The 16,791-nt window shown below is 36.4% G+C and overlaps 1 protein-coding gene across 1 annotated transcript in view; it reads right to left on the bottom strand.

Annotated features, from left to right (window-relative positions):
• Window positions 1-16,791, bottom strand: part of DDX10 (DEAD-box helicase 10) — a 309,443-nt gene that overhangs the window by 262,948 nt on the left and 29,704 nt on the right. The window contains exons 10-11 of the mRNA XM_059067976.2: window positions 4,080-4,181; window positions 2,808-2,895 (exon numbers count right to left, since the gene is read on the bottom strand). Of these exons, the coding sequence (XP_058923959.1) occupies window positions 2,808-2,895; window positions 4,080-4,181 (190 nt within the window). The remainder of the gene's footprint in view (window positions 1-2,807; window positions 2,896-4,079; window positions 4,182-16,791) is intronic.

The raw sequence follows: 16,791 nt of genomic DNA, 5'->3' as shown, positions 1-16,791 counted from the left end.
TCGAGTTGTAATATTAGAAAAGACTTTAAATTTGGTTTCATCAAGCCAACTCAGCATAAAACATAACCTTCTCAAAAAGCTATTCTAGAAGTTAATATCATTCAGGTGCATTAATAGGGAAAAACACAGGCTTTGGAATAATACAGTTGAAATCTGAGCTCCACATCTTACTAGCTGAGCAAGTTTCTCATTTTTCTGTCAGTTTCCTCATCTATCAAACATAATATAACAGTACCTTCTACTTAGAGTGTTATGAGAATTAAATGAGAAAAATGCATGTAGAATACTTGGCATTTCTTCTGGAATACATTAAGTACCAATGAATACCAGTTATAAGTAATAATTATTACTTGAAAACATCCTCTGACTACTACAACAAAATAAAATTTTACTGTACTTATATAAAGCTTAAGAAAATCATTAACAGGAAAAGTTTATTCCTAAAGCTTTTTCTTTTTTATTATAATTTCAAGTAATTAGTGGTCATTATAATTTTAAGTAATCTGTCACTAACTTGTAATATTTTTCTTCTGTCTGTGTTTTTTAAAAAAAAGAAAGAAACTATCTTTATACCAAGAGCTATTACAAACTAAAAAGTAAACATGGTCCTGGATCCTCTGTCAGTTTGTAAAATAAACAGGCAGCAAAGATAGTGAAACACATGTAAGCAGGAGTTTTATTTTTTGATTTTAAATTTAATTTTTGTAAAGTATATTTAATTCCCATTTCTATATTTCCTAAACTTCACATTTTCTCTAACTTTACATTAATCCTTTCTTCAAACCATTTACACTAATCTTCAAACCATTTTCCCTGTCTCCATAGGCATTAAAATGAATAATTCAAGGATAATTTTTTCCCCTACAATGGTCCACAAGAAATCATCCCAGTTGCTTATTGTTTTTGTTTTATCCAGATTATAATCAAAAGCTAGAAAATCGCTTCTATGAAATTAGATAGCTTGCTGCAGCTGACAACAGTTAGCTGTTCTGCTAAACCATGCGTGACACCCAGTAAATCACATCATTTATTTCAATGTGCTTTTCTATAATCTTGTTCTGGAAGGCTCATTTGTTATATGCAGAAACCAGTGACACGACATCCTTCCAGTGTTTCATATTTCCTGATTCATAATAGAATGACCTAAGTATGCACAAAGTCATGACATCAGAATTCATGTATATTATTTTCAAATGTGCATACTATTTCCAAAGCTTCTAAAAGATTTAACTCCTAGCTTAAAGTATGTCTGCTAGGCAAAACATGCACACAAATGTTTCCATGCCTAAATATATGCCCAAAAACTAAGAAAAAAAAATCTGTTTAAAGACCCTTTTCATCAGATTTCAGGTGAAGTGAGCTTACAGAAGTTTAACTATGCACAGTTCATTATTTGGTTCTTTTATACTTTGGAATTAACTTCTCCTAATGTATCATGGAAGTTCTGAAGAAAGACCTGGATTTAAATCTTAGGTCTGCCACTTAATAGCTATGTCACCCTGGACAATTTTTTATTTCCTCAGCTCCTATTTTCCCATCTATAAAATCAAATCAATATCACCTACCTCACAGGTTGTTGGCAAGATTAGATAACACAATGCATATCAAACTGTCATGTAATAGGGTCATGCTGCAGCTAAGTGCCTAGCACATACTAAGCATCTGAATTTTAGCTTTCATCATTAACGTTGGTATTTTAAGCACAGCGACAATAATTTGATAAAATAAAACCTAAGTTAATTTTTTAAACTTAAGATCTTCTCTTTAAATAAAACTTCTTTGCTTAGAATATCCAGTTTCAAAACCATCACACAAAAGACTGACTACTGACACTTTCTGCTCAGGCTCCTCTGTCTGCTGAGGATGCCCTTTCCATGCCTCCTCTTTATTTTCTTCCTCCAATCTCCGAATCCCTACTCTTTGTTGAGTTATGGGAGGTGCAGATTTAGATAGCCTATATAGATCTCGTAACTAAAATATAAGTAAAAGAGTGTTGAAAATGAAGAACTTCATAACAGGGACTCAAATATTTGTCAATTCAAAGATTGGACAGCTGTAAGCACAATGCAAAATAATTTCACATCTTCCTTTTCTAAAGAATCTACTGCTGGGTACTCTTAAGAACTAAAAAATAAGTATAACTAAAAGTGACAATTCTTTGTATATCTGCCAATAAAGAGGATTTCTAAGTCCAAAACAAGCAGTTTGGGAACACTCTCATACTTATAGATTAAAATCTCATTCCTGAAGAGAATTTAGCAAGAGTGCTATGCTTTCTAGAAATTTAACCTAATATAAGATATTAATTTTACAGTCAAGAAAGTGCAGTCAGAAGTCAATAATAACTTTATTGAAGAAATCAAAAGTTGATAACTTTATCAAGTATATTAGAAATCCAGCCATTGTGCACTTAAAAATCATTAAGAGGATTTTCTATATGTCTGACAAGATTATGGACAAATAATAGATACTTTTCCAAGTTACTATAAGAAATATATACTTTTAGGACTTCCCTGGTGGTCCAATGGTTAAGACTCCACGCTTCCACTGCAAGGGACACAGGTTCAATCCCTGGTTGGGGAACCAAGATCCCACATGCCATGTGGTGCAGCCAAAAATTTTTTTTTTAAAAAGAAGGAAATACACAATTTTTTCAAAGTTAAAGAATAACTTAAACTTACCTGAACATTATACTACCTGAATATCTGAAGCATAACTATGCAACCTAGAAGTAGTAGAAAATGATACAACATAACTTTATTATATGCTCTATTCCAGTGAAGGTATCAAATTCAAAAATGACTTACCCTTTGAGCTCTTTCTTTTAAATCTTGATCTTGAGCTAAAAACGATTCCAATTTTTTCTGAATGTCTATAAGTTTTTCTGGATTGATTCTTTTGTAACAAAAAGATAAAGATTAAACTAAGACATCTCAATTTTAGAAACTGAAAACAGTACAAAGCTTTTTCTATTTTCCTCAGTATTTTTAAAATCTATAACATTATTTCTCATCTATGACCCAGGTTAGACTGAAATTACACTACACAGAAATTTGACTCTGCATATTTTGAATAATGCAGGAAAAAGAAATGTAAAATTGACATTTTCTCTGAACAACCCATGCTGAGTGAGTAAAGATTAGGTTAACACCACAATTAGCAATGTTCACTTCTTAAGTGTTTAAGGATAGAAAGTAGCCTCTTGTGGGAGGTGGATCATCAATGAAATCGAATAAATGAAAGCAAACGTCATTTTTATATGATTTCCGTTTTCAGTCAAATACCATAAAACAAAAGTCAAATAATAAACAAGTAGCCAAGGATATAAATATTGTTTTCCTTATCTAGAAATCAGGCATAACATAATAGAATGGTTACCCAAATCTGCCCAGGTTTAAAATGAAAATTACAGGAAAGAATGTAATTCTTACAAGCATCTATTCTAGGTTTCACAAAGGAAATTCCACTTGTTTCCCTGATTTTAGACTGAACAATTTTGTTCCTGAAAAGCTGGAGTGGTAATAGGTGGTGGCAGATGAGGTGTTTTTTACTTTTTTTAATTACAGAAAATATCAAAATATACAAAGGTAGACAACTTTCACTCAGCCTCAACAATTATCAACTCACACCCAATCTTGTTTCATCTAAACTCTTATCCACTCCTCTACCACATCTAACCACCCTCCCAAGTTATTTTCCTCTAAATGAAAGCAAGGTGTTTCAAGGGCCCCAATATAAGTGAGACTACAATCAATTCTGCTGACAGTCAATCTACACATCTTCAATGACACGAGAGGACAATCCTCTGAAATAGACAACCCCAAAAATAAGTTCATCCAAGAGGTTTAATCCTTTCAACCATCAATGCTTCCTGATGCTAACAAGGTCTCTTTTTCATCTTGTTTTCTCCGATGACAGTCTTCTAAAAATGTTGTTAAAAACAAAGCAAACATAAAGTCCAAAATCAGACAGCAGAAAAGCTTAGAGGGAGGAGGGAATTAGGTATAAATAATTAGGCATAATAATTTCATGCCTTCAATTTTTCTAACAATAATATCAAGACAGCAAATAATTCTTACTTGATTTCCTTCACAGGCACTTTCTTCTGAAGAAGCTGCTGCACCATCCCTTTTTCTTCTGAGGGAAGCAAAATTAATAAAGCTTTACCATCCTCTTTATACCTAAACAAAAAACAAACAAAATCTCTTCCACATTAATGCAATCTGCACTTTACATTTTAACAGTTTGATGAACAGGTAACAAGAAAGCAAGTTCACCAAATTAGTAAATATTAGGAATACCATCTTTTTTAACATCTGTGACAACAGAAAACTAGGGCTCTTGAACACCTTTTTCAAAATTCATCACTAGTTACAATTCCCATTGATTTTTAGGCTATACCACAGTAGAAGAAACAAATCAATTAAGAAGAATTTCTTAAGTAACTGTCTACCTACAGCAAGGAGACAATTTCTCATTCAAGTCACAAGACTGCTGTAATAAAATTAATCATTTAATAAACATGGCTCCCAATACATTAAGGAAATCTAATCATCTTCCTGGAAATTTTTCTTCTACCTTGGGAATAACATGGTTCAGAGTTCAGAGGCATCAGTTATAAGGAATGGATCTCTGCTCCGCTGAAAAACTTACCTCTAATCCATTATTTCTCTTCCTTCACCTAGTATAGGTACACCATCAAAAATTTATATGTAAGTGGGCCATAAGGCACCCCATAGTTACTTAAGCTTCTTGTGCTACTTATATACAGATTTTCTTGACACCTTAGATATTACATGCAAGCAGTAAGACAGAATAGAATCAGGTATTTGTAGAAATTTCTTAAAGACACAAAAGAAAAAGTAATCTCAAAGCATTCTCTTCAGGGTTCATGCTATAAATATGAAGGGCAAATAAATTTTTATAGTTAACCAAATAAACTATTTACTGAGAAACTTTGTGCCAGGTATAAATTATGAAGAACACAAAGAAATAGAAGATGAATATCCCTGCCTTCAGTGATCCAACAATATGGTTACCAGAAAAGACAAACTCACACAAAAGAAAGAAACTCAAAAAACAGTCCCAAATTGGTAAATCACCAAGTGTCAAAGGATAACCACTGACAATAAAGCGCCATGAACTCAGAAGTGAAGACACTAAGGGTTAGCCAGAAACAAAGAGAAACATGTCACAGCAGATGGATTTGAGGTGGGCCTTAAAAACGGACAGAGGGCTTCCCTGGTGGCACAGTGGTTGAGAGTCCGCCTGCCAATGCAGGGAACGCGGGTTTGTGCCCCGGTCCAGGAAGATCCCACATGCCGCAGAGTGGCTGGGCCCGTGAGCCATGGCCGCTCAGCCTGCACGTCCGGAGCCTGTGCTCCGCAACGGGAGAGGCCACAACAGTGAGAGGCCCACGTACCGCAAGAAAAAAAAAAAATAACGGATAGAAAGGGAAAAGCTAAGGTATTCCAAAGAGGAAAAATGGCATGAACAAAGGAGTGGGAAAATACAAGACAAACACAGAGTTAACTAAAGATAGGAGAAATTCAACCGAAGCCAGTGTATGTAAGTGCACAGCAGGAAAGACTGCCGGAAGGTACATGAGAATCTGGTTTTAGAGGACCTTGGATAAGTCTCTAGAGAGACCAACTACTGCTGTATATAAGCAGACCTTTATCACTGTACACTGGAGGGAAACTGACTTTGTTGACTTACTGTCAATCCAAAGACTGAAGAGCAATTTTTACCTCACATGTTGATTTCAAAATTCTATTCCTACACAAAAGGGTAAAAAAACTCCAGTGTTATACCATTACAAAAGTATGTGTGTTTATATATTTTTATGTGTACCCAGATACATAGAAAAGTATGAAATAAAACATCAAAAGTATTAAAAGGTTTAAGTTAATTCATAAATTTTAAAAAATTAAGGGGCTACTATGCCAGGCACTGAAACAGAGTGATAAAAACAGATACAGTTCTGGCTGTCACAGAGCTTACAGACTATTAGGGATAGACATAAAACCCGTAATAACAACAAAGTGATATGATGGCTACAGTAGACATACCGGAAGCTACAAGAACACATAACACAGAGCTCTGCACAATGTGCTCTAGGAGTTTAAAAAAAAAAACAAAAAACTGCCCTGAGAAAATGACATCTAAGAGCTGAGATTTAAAGAACAATTAGGAATTAGTCAACTGTTAGGGGAGAGTCAAGTTTTCCAGGGGGAAAACAGCATTTGAGAGAGTCCAGTGGGTAGTTTTGTCTACTTCATGCTTGTTTGTTTTTTCCATGTTTTCTAAATGCTTGTGTATTAAACAGGGAGATAAGAGTAATTAAACATACATTTACTCCTTTTACAAAGAATCTGTTTCACAACTGAAAAACTTCTTCACTGTATTTTAATACAGACTAGTATGACTCAAATGTTTCATCTTAATTTACTATGAAGAAATATGAATTTAAAGCATTTCCCCTAAGCACTGTTGGACTAAACTATCCGTGAGCAGAAATTATTAGTCTATGAAGTAGTGAGGTACCTGAACAAACAAGATATCTGAGAGACATCACAACTACTGAAATTCTAAAATTTTACCAAGGACAGGGTGAAGGTCAAAGAGGACAGAGATCAGTTAATACTGACTCACTATGTATGCACTTACCAAATACCCTCAAAGCAGCCCGACTCTTGAGGTAAAATCAGTTACTTTCATAAGTAAAAAAGCTTATTTCATGTGGCACAAAGAAAAACAATTAGGAATAAGGGAGATAAGTGGGTTGAAGGATAACAAACGCTTCTAACATTCTACATCCAAATTCAGAGATGGAGAGAGAAAATGAAAAGGTTTCCAAAGTCTACTTAGGCCAGAGCTGTAGCAAAGGGGTAAAGATAAATCTCCAGGATATCAAAAAGGAATCCAATGAAGATCTCGATCTTCACACTGACTCATAAGCAAGAATAAGTCTAATCATCTAAATCTATCTTATCTACCCATTCATGCATCCAAGGATAATCTAGGAGGATATGTCACGAGTGAAGTCACAAAGGGGCCATATTCAAACCTTTAACAGAATATACCTAACAGAATATACATATAAAAGGCTAAGGTTAAGACAGATTGCAACACTGAAATTTAGAAGAAAAAGATTCCCAAAGGAAAATGGAAAGACATGTCCAAAGTCAAATCCCACAAAGCAAGCATCTTTTAATAAAGATCGTCACTGGTTATTTTACCTATTTTACATCACACACATCTTTTCCCAGAAATAATGTAAAGCACAAATTATCTCCCACATACCAACACCCAAAATTTTCCAGTAAGCTTTTATTCAAAAAGAAAAGCACTTTTAAAAAAGCATAAGCACATTTGCCCCCCTTTTTAAAAAATGCTTACAGGAATAATCTATTTATCCATGAGCTAGCTTTTATATTTCCAAAGCAATATCCAAGGCCCAAGGCTAAATATATGCATAGAGAAATAAATGTTCTTCATAAGACCTACATTTTAAAGTTCTATATATTTAGACAGATTATTTTAAGAAACACTGTAGGCATCAAAAAAAAAAAAAAAGCCCTGCATCTGAAACAAAACAAAAAGTCTCATTTTTACCATCAGTGTTAATACCATGTTACATTTATGTAACTCTTCAGAATTTATGATGTTTCATTTTATATTAATTTGCCAATTTTAAAAGCAAGCAACCAATAGAGGAAGCAAATAAAAAAAGTTCCTGAAAGGCCAAGAAATTGGCCTAAATAAATAAATAATCAGCTGAAGACTACACTTTCAATTCCATACTCCTTTTCAACTATACCAGGATTCTGTCCAGAAAGAAGGATCCTCAATAGATTGACCATAACTGTCTGATATCAGGAAACTTACTTCTACACCCTACAGCTCACTTGTATCTCTAGCTAAAATAGGAGATCCAGACCACTGATTCTTGGATCCCAATAGTAATTCTTCCATTGAAATAACCTTGAAACAATATGGCCAGAGGAAGGGAAAAAGGCCTTGCCATTCTGGCAATAGTTTGCCTTGTACCCAAGAACCATTAATCCTCCAATTCAGATTCCTCAACACAAACTCCATTCTAGCTGAGTCTTTAAATGGCCCTTAAACCTTGCTCACTCCTACCTTCAACAACTGCTGCAGCAGGATCTGACAGTGTTCACAACTGCCACTCTGAGTTCTCCCAGCCTGGTTCTCCAGGTTATCAATCAGGTTATAAAAGAATGTTTAGAATGATTCGACTTTTGTAATTTAAAAAAATATATATACAAACATACATGAAAAAGAAATTTTTCTACATGCTAGAATTTGGGTGGTTTAACTGTTTTGCTCATTGTCTCAAATTTGTATAATAAATAAGCATTTCTTTTGTAATAAAACACAAGTTATTAAAAACAAGTAAAAACTTTAAAGCTTTAAAAATCTACATCTTTTATATAACTCTTACCTTGTTTAACACATCCTAGTACTACCAATATTAGTGTATTCTCTTATCTTGACCATTAAATTAACACGTATGAATTTGACTTTCAGACCTAACATATATCGTATGTACCTAAAAGCTGGTGACTAAATATTTGGTGGATGAAAAAATGCAAACAAACCACTAGAAGTTGCACTAGCAGATGAAATACTGGATTTGGAATCAAGAGAACTGATTTCAAGTCCCAGTTCTACTATTCATTAGCTTTATAACCTTGGATAATGAGTCATTTTATCACTATATATTGCATTTTCTTATTTATAAATTACACAGTTTGAATGAGATGATCTAGGTCCCTTTAGGACCTTAATTCTACACCTGTGACTGTATTAATATACTAGTCATTGTTCACAATACAAGTATGATCAAGAGGTGGAGAAATGGAGACAACTGTTGGTCACACTCTGCTATTCCACAGCCCTTCTCTCTTTTGTCCCCGCCCTGTGTGTGCTTCTATTCTCCCTATGCCTTAGCCTTACCTCTGGAAACCAGCCCCAAGAGTTCCTATCACTGTGGGAGGACAGTGCAGTCAGCCACACAGAGGCAGAGAGACAGCCATAAGAATCAGAGTTCAATTGTTCTGCTCCTCCTGCACAACGTGGTACAAAGGAGAGCTTATTCCAGGATCTAAAGATACTACACTAGATTTAAAAAAGAAAAAGACAGACTGGGAAATATTCCGGGAAAGATGAAGTCATCTGCAGCCTAACATCTTAAAAATACAAACAGGTATACCACATAGGCTCAACAGTTTGACAAATGAGGTTCACCATAAAATAAAGGGAAAGAAACCAAGCTGGCTAACATGCGTTGCATGGAAAGCTTCTAGCAAACTGAGTAAGTATAAGGATTTATGAAGTTCACAGGGAAAGGGTAGAAATCATTAAACTCTGTCAACTCCGTCCCCAGAAAAGAATTTTTTTTTTTGAAAACGACTCAAGTTTTAATAGATTAAAAATAAAAAGAAAACCTATACAAAAGTGGTACTGGGGCTTCCCTGGTGGTGCAGTGGTTGAGAGTCCGCCTGCCGATGAGGGAGACGCGGGTTCGTGCCCCGGTCCAGGAAGATCCCACATGCCGCGGAGCGGCTGGGCCCGTGAGCCATGGCCACTGAGCCTGCACATCCAGAGCCTGTGCTCCACAACGGGAGAGGCCACAACAGCGAGAGGCCCATGTACCGCAAAAAAAAAAAAAAAAAAAAAAGTGGTACTGATACTACCTAAAATTATACTTTTAGGAACCTGAGAGAGATGATTAACCCCATTTTACAAGAGAAGAAACTGAGGCTTAAAGAGGTTAAGAACACAACGTCCAAGGGTACACAGCCATCAGGTGACAGAGCCATGTCCAAACCTAAAGTTCTTGACTTTTAAGGACAGTGTTTGATCAACTATGGGATATCTGTCTCTCACAGTCCAAATAAAGAAGGAAAATGCATATATTTTTAGTTTATCCTCATGACCATGAATGGCAGCAAACTTAAATAGAAATATCTACTTTCCTTCTCCAAGTACCTGCCTTTCATACATTCTAGAAGCCCTACATGGAAGCAACGGCCACTAGACTTCATTAAATGAAAACGGCTAGTTTGGGGCACACTGACAAGAACATGAGCTATAGAGTCGGAAGGACCCAAGTATAGATCCCAGCCATGGTACTTCCTGAGTGATCTTAGGCACATTTTACCTCACAATCTCTGAGAAACAGTTTTTTAATAAGAAGACCCCTCTCACAAGGTTATTATAAAGGCTAAATGAGTTCATTCATATTCACCCAGCTATGTGTTATGAAGTGAATGGCTAAGCCACAACCCATCATTCACTGTGGAGGTGCAGAAGGGGGCAGGGAAGAAGCTACCCTGGCCAAAAAAACAAGTGATATAGTCAAACCTCCTCGTAAACATACCAATGACAAGCCTCCTGGGAAACAAACATGGTAGATCTGCTAGCATGAGAGTCCTCATCTATGAGATACTAAGACAATGTACCAGGTTTGTTTATAGTCTATGCATTTAAGGAGTAGGTCCCTGGGGTCAGCTTTGTAACTATACCAGTGGCCCATCTGTGTAAATGATAAACCTCATATATCACTTAGAGACTCTGAGGTTAATCTGGGCCACAGCACACCCTGATGTGGCAAGAATGCACCTGTGGAGCTGTAATGGAGGTCCCAGACTTCTTCCTGCTTCACCTATACCGCGTGATTACCTTTGTACTTGAAATTACATACCAGTGAAGTTTGACATTAGGTGTGGTAGGCAGCTTCTAAATTACTGGCTCCCAATACAGTTAAGTTCCCTACACACAAATCTTCAAGTTGCGAACTTTCAAAGATGCGAACGTGCATTCCCATGTCCAACCACGTAAGTTAGTTCATGTGTCTGGCGTACATTGTCATGTGCATGCATCCTCTACAAGTGGTTGTGCTTTTGTGTACTTTACTGTACAGTACTGTATAGAGTACAGTAATACTGTACAGTATCGTTATTTCAAGCTAGATCTGCAAGAGGACGACTTCATTGAACTCTTTGCTGTACAACACAAGGAGCTTAATAATGAAGACCTAATGGAATTGGAGACCCAGAGAAATGAGCAAGAGAGACAAGAGGAAGAAGTAACTGAAGAAACGAAGAGATTCACGATGCAGGAAATGGCAAGGGGATTTTCTTTATTTGAGGAGGCACTGATAAGTTTTTCAGGCATAGGACCCTAACGTAGAACGGTACACAAAGGTTGCAGCAGCTGTTCAGAATGCAATCCAGGCTACCATGTCATCTATGATGAGAAAAAAAGAGCTACTACCCAGACATCACTGGAGTGTTTCTGCAAGAGGGTAGAAAGAGTTGAATCCAACAAGGAACCAGAACCTGAGCCATCAACGTCAGGCGTGAGTGAAACTGCAGCTTGCCCTCCATCTCCTATTGCTGACGATCCTTCAGCTCTACCATCTCCTACCTCCTTCCCCTCCTCCAGTCAGTAACTCTTCTTGCCTGTTCACTCGATGCCAGCCCCTGTATGTGAGCTGTTGTATTATACTACTGTACTCTTCAAGGTACTGTACTGTAAGATTTAAAATGTTTTCTTTATTTTTTGTGCTTGTTTTTTATGTATTATTAGTGTGAAAAGTATTATAAACCTATTACAGTACAGTTCTATATAGCCGATTGTGTTGGTTGGGTACCTAGGCTAACTTTGTTGGACTTACAAATTGGACTTATGAACGCGCTCTCGGAACAGAACTCGTTTGTATGTAGGGGACTTAACTGTAATCTGGGCCTCCTGAAGTGCTGACACTGCTCTTGGCAATGACTTTTTGTGTGTGACACCAAAAGCAAAGGCAACAAAAGCAAAAACAAATAAGTGGGACTACATCAAACTAAAAAGCTCCTGCACAGAAAAGGAAACCATCGACAAAATAAAAAGGCAACCTACTGAATGGGAGAAAATATTTGCAAACCATATATCTGGTAAGTTCTAAAATATTCAAGGGGGCTTCCCTGGTGGTGCAGTGGTGAAGAATCTGCCTGCGAATGCAGGGGACACAGGTTGAAGAGCTGGTCAGGGAAGATCCCACATGCTGTGGAGCAACTAAGCCCATGCGCCACAACTACTGAGCCTGCACTCTAGCACCCACAAGCCACAGCTACTGAGCCTGCGTGCCACAACTACTTAAGCCCATGTGCCTAGAGACCGTGCTCTGCAACAAGAGAAGCCACCGTGATGAGAAGCCTGCACACCGCAACGAAGAATAGCCCCCACTCACCACAACTAGAGAAAAGCCCACACGCAGCAATAAAGACCCAACGCAGCCATAAATAAATAAATAAATAAATTTATTTTAAAAACCAAAATATAAAATAAAATATTCAAGGAATTCACACAATAGCAAAAACCAAAGAATCTCATTCAAAAAATGGGCAGAAGACTTGAGTAGACATTTTTTTCAAAGAAGACATACAAATGGTCAACAGGTACATGAAATGGTTCTTCATATCACTAATCATCAGAGAAACGCAAATCAAAGCCACTATAAGATATCACCTCACACCTGTCAGCATGGCTATTATACAAAAGATTGGAAATGACAAGTGTTGGCAAGCATGTGAACAAAAGGGAACCCTTGTGCACTGTTGGTGGGAATGTAAATTGGTGCAGTCAATATAGAAAACAGTATGGAGTTTCCTCAAAAAAATTAAAAATAGAACTACCATGTGATCCAGCAATTCCACTTCTGGGTATTTATCCAAAGAAAAGAAAAACAATAACTCAAAAAGATATACACACCCCCATGTTCACTGCAGCATTATTTACAATTGCCAAGATACAGAAGCAACCTAAATGTCCACCAATGGATGAATGGGTAAAGAAGATGTAGTATATATATACAATGGAATATTATTTGGTATTAAATTTTGCCATTTGCAACAACATGAAAGGACCTTAAGGGAATTACACTACAGAACACATGTCAGGAGCAGGTGGGGCAAAGATAGATTTAAAAAAATAATAAAGTGAAATAAGTCAGAGGAAGACAAATACTTTATTATCTCACTTATATGTGGAATCTAAAAACAAACAAACAAAAAACAAAGCTCATAGATACAGAGAACAGACTGGTGGTTGCCAGGGGCAGGGGGCAGGGAGTAGACAAAATGGGAGAAGGGGAACAAACTTCCAGTTATAAAATAAGTCATGCAAATGTAGTGTACAGCACGGTGACTACAGTTAATAATACTGTACTGTATATTTGAAAGTTGCTAAGAGAGTAGACCTTAAAAGTTCTCATCACAAGAAAAAAAAATTCTGTAACTATGTATGATAACAGATTAGACTTATTTTGATGATCATTTTGCAAAATATACAAATACTGAATTGTTATGTTGTACACCTGAAACTAATATAATGTTGTATGTCAATTATTTTTTTAAAAAATGGAGTTTGACTTGAGTCTAGGTCATACAAGACATTGCTGCTTCCTCCATACTCCTTCCCCTCTCATTTGCTCTCTCTGATGAGGCCAGTTGCCACATTGTGAGAAGCCCTCTGAAGAGGAGGACCACACGGAAAGGAACTGAAAGACACCTCTGACCAATAGCCAGCAAGAGAATGAATCCTGTCAACAAGCACAGGCATGAGCTTGGAAAGAGACCCACCCCCAGTTGAGCCTTAAAGTACCTGTGACACCTTGATTTGCAACCTTGTGACTGACCCAGAGCCTGAGGACCCAGATGAACCACACCTGAATTCCTAACCCACAGATGCCATGAGATAATATATGGTTCTAGCTTCAAGCCACTAAGTTGTGGGGTAATTCATTACACCACAATAGATAATTTATATGTTATCTCTGATTCATGAGTCTGATTTGAGAAACTAATTGTGTTATCTCAAGTGCCTCCTCTGTTCCAGACCCTGTTCTAAGTGCTCTGGAACCATCAATTAAGTAGACAAACTCCTTTGCCTTTATGGAGCTTACACTCTAATGAAGACAAAAAGAAAAAAACAATAAATAAGTAAATGCTCTAGTATATTTGAAGGTGATAAGTGCTATGGAAAAAAGATAATATAGAGCAAGGCAAGGAGGAGTGGTTGGGGCAGTATAAAGAAAGACAGCCATGTGGATACTTGAGGGAAAAGTATTCCAGTGGAAGAAACATAATATAAAGGCTTTGAAGCAAAAATATGCCTGGCATGCAGGAGAAATAGCAAGACCAGTGTGGAGCAAGGGAACAAGCAGAGAATAACAGGAAATAAGATTGGAGGGGGGTTGAATAGCATAGGCCCAGCAGGTCATTGGCTTTTACTCTGAATGAAATGGGGAGCCATCAGAGGAGTCCCATGATCTGAGTTGTGTTCTTAAAGGATCATTCTGTCTGCTGTATTGAGAATAGACAGCAGGAGAGCAAGGGGGAAGGGCTAGGAAATAAAAGAGACTCCTAAGAAACATCAGCCCCCTTATCTACCTCTCTAGCTATAGTGGTCATACTCTACCCCAGCTCAATGCTTTTTGATGCAAAATAAAGCATTGGTTTTGCCTTTTTGCTTTAAATCCTAGATAACAACAAAGGCAGAAGGCCAGGTGAGGAAGCACCAGCCTCTATCTAGGAGGAACTGAGTAAAGTTAGCATCTTCAGTCAACGAAGGAATCAAAGTAATAAGAATTTTCGCTAGCAAAGACTGTTCCTATCTTATACCTAAGATATACACAGTATGTTTCAGTAAATTAATGCTCATGGAAATTGTCTTTTCACTTTTATTATTTCAATTTACAAACCAATTAAAGACACTATTTTAAAAATTCTCATTATCTATTCCATAAAATACTAGTATTTACCACAAACAAACCATGAACTCTGCACAAGTTATCACATTAGAAATTTTAACTACTTTCCATCTTCATATTTGCTGTTGTTAATCTAAACTGATGCAAGCCAGTGTGCAATGCAAAGAACTGGCCTCTGCTGTCCCCTACTGGAATCACATTTTGCTACCTAAATCTCCCATAAACAAAATCTGAGATCCACAAAACGCAGCCAGGCAAATAAGGCTCCGTTGAAATACTGCTGGAATTTTACCACTACTCTGGAAAAACAAGCAGTTATATATATAAAGTCCCAACTCCTATATATAAACACTGAACTGTTTAAATATACACAGTTATATATAAGCTCCCGTCTTCCACCCACAGACCCCTACTGCCCAAATAAAAGCATTTTAAAAATTAGGAGTATCTGATATGTAAGGACTTTCCATTCCCAAATCCTTTTTATTTTCAACTGGGCATTTTTATAAGAAATAGAAGAGCTTGGTTTTATGAGTTCTAAAAACTACAAGCCCTAAAGACATTCGCTTTTAAGTGGTAGAATGTATCACAGAACACGGCTTTAAAAAACTATATTCGTATTCCTTGCCTCACTTGTCTCCTAAATGAGATCATTTTGTTAAAAGGGGTGTGGGTAGTTAAGAAAACAGAAATTTCTCTCAATTGCTAAAGATCAAAAGAATTTTAAACAGGTGAATAAATTAAGACAGAATAAAGCACTTAAGGCAACAAGTACCTAAACCACCCCTTATTTTTAGCTAAAACATAGAAAGGAAAAAAACAGATTCCCCAAACCTTAGCTATTTGCCACAAAGCAGTGCATTCATTTCTCAATATCCATGTAGTATAGTTCACTTCCAAAAGCAAACACTATCTGGCAACCTAGTTTTAATTACAGCATATACACAGGATTTTAATTAGTTTCAAGCTTTAATTTAGCTTTTATTCAATTCAATTATCCAGTCTGATGGCCCACAAAACTTTCTAATTATCTCTAAGCCCATTAATGGTAACTTTTAACTTTTTGCAGTTTGGTTCTTCTTTTCATTAGACTGACAAAGAAAAAAATAAGCATTACATATCCTAAACCTTTCCACTAACTATACATCTAAAACAGTCAATTCAAAATATTTTTAATTGGTTACAAAAGGGTCAAACAGGCTTGTACTTTAAAAATTAATGACATATTAGAAGCTACATTATAACAGTTTTTCAAATTGGTAGTCTCTCTTTAAACACAATCATTGTGATGTAGTACCTCCTCTTCACCTCCAGTCATTAAAACCAATTTAATGCTTACCATGGCATGTTCAACTACATAAGATTTTTAACAACTTCTCCAGGAACCAAGCACCCTGAAATATTTCCCCTTCTTGAAACTTTTCCTGACATACTGAGATGTCAAATAATCTTCATATAGGATGAATAATTTTAAAATACTGCTAAATGTATACTATAAAGGAATCAGTTTAACCTGTCCATGCCCAAACCACCGGCACATCTAAAAAGCCTGTCTGGCCTGGTCCAATACACTAATGAGAGATGGTATCTACCAACCTCATCTATCCAGAGGCCCACAGGGCCATGAAATGCAAATGTGTGCATAGATACATGTACAAATTCATACATGCTATACATTTACTGAGGAGAATTAAACAGTGGTGAAATATTAATTCCACCAACCACTACTAATGACTTCTCTAAATATCTCACTATGAAAGATAATCCAAACATGTACCCAATACAAAGACCACTGATGCACCATGTACCTTCTTACAAAATGGAAAACAAAGCTGCTGTTCTACCTATTTCCCATTTACTTAGGTCCCACTAGAAACCAAAAGGTTACCAGTCTAAAGACAAGTCTGTCTGAATGTACAATGAAATCATACACAGAGCCTAGTTCTAACTCTATTACTTGCTCAAATTATATGATTAATTACAATAAAAAAGACGTACTTTTGAAT

This window comes from Kogia breviceps, chromosome 7, assembly GCF_026419965.1.
Source record: "Kogia breviceps isolate mKogBre1 chromosome 7, mKogBre1 haplotype 1, whole genome shotgun sequence".
Taxonomy (NCBI): Eukaryota; Metazoa; Chordata; class Mammalia; order Artiodactyla; family Physeteridae; genus Kogia; species Kogia breviceps.
This window is presented reverse-complemented; position numbering and strand designations above follow the sequence as displayed.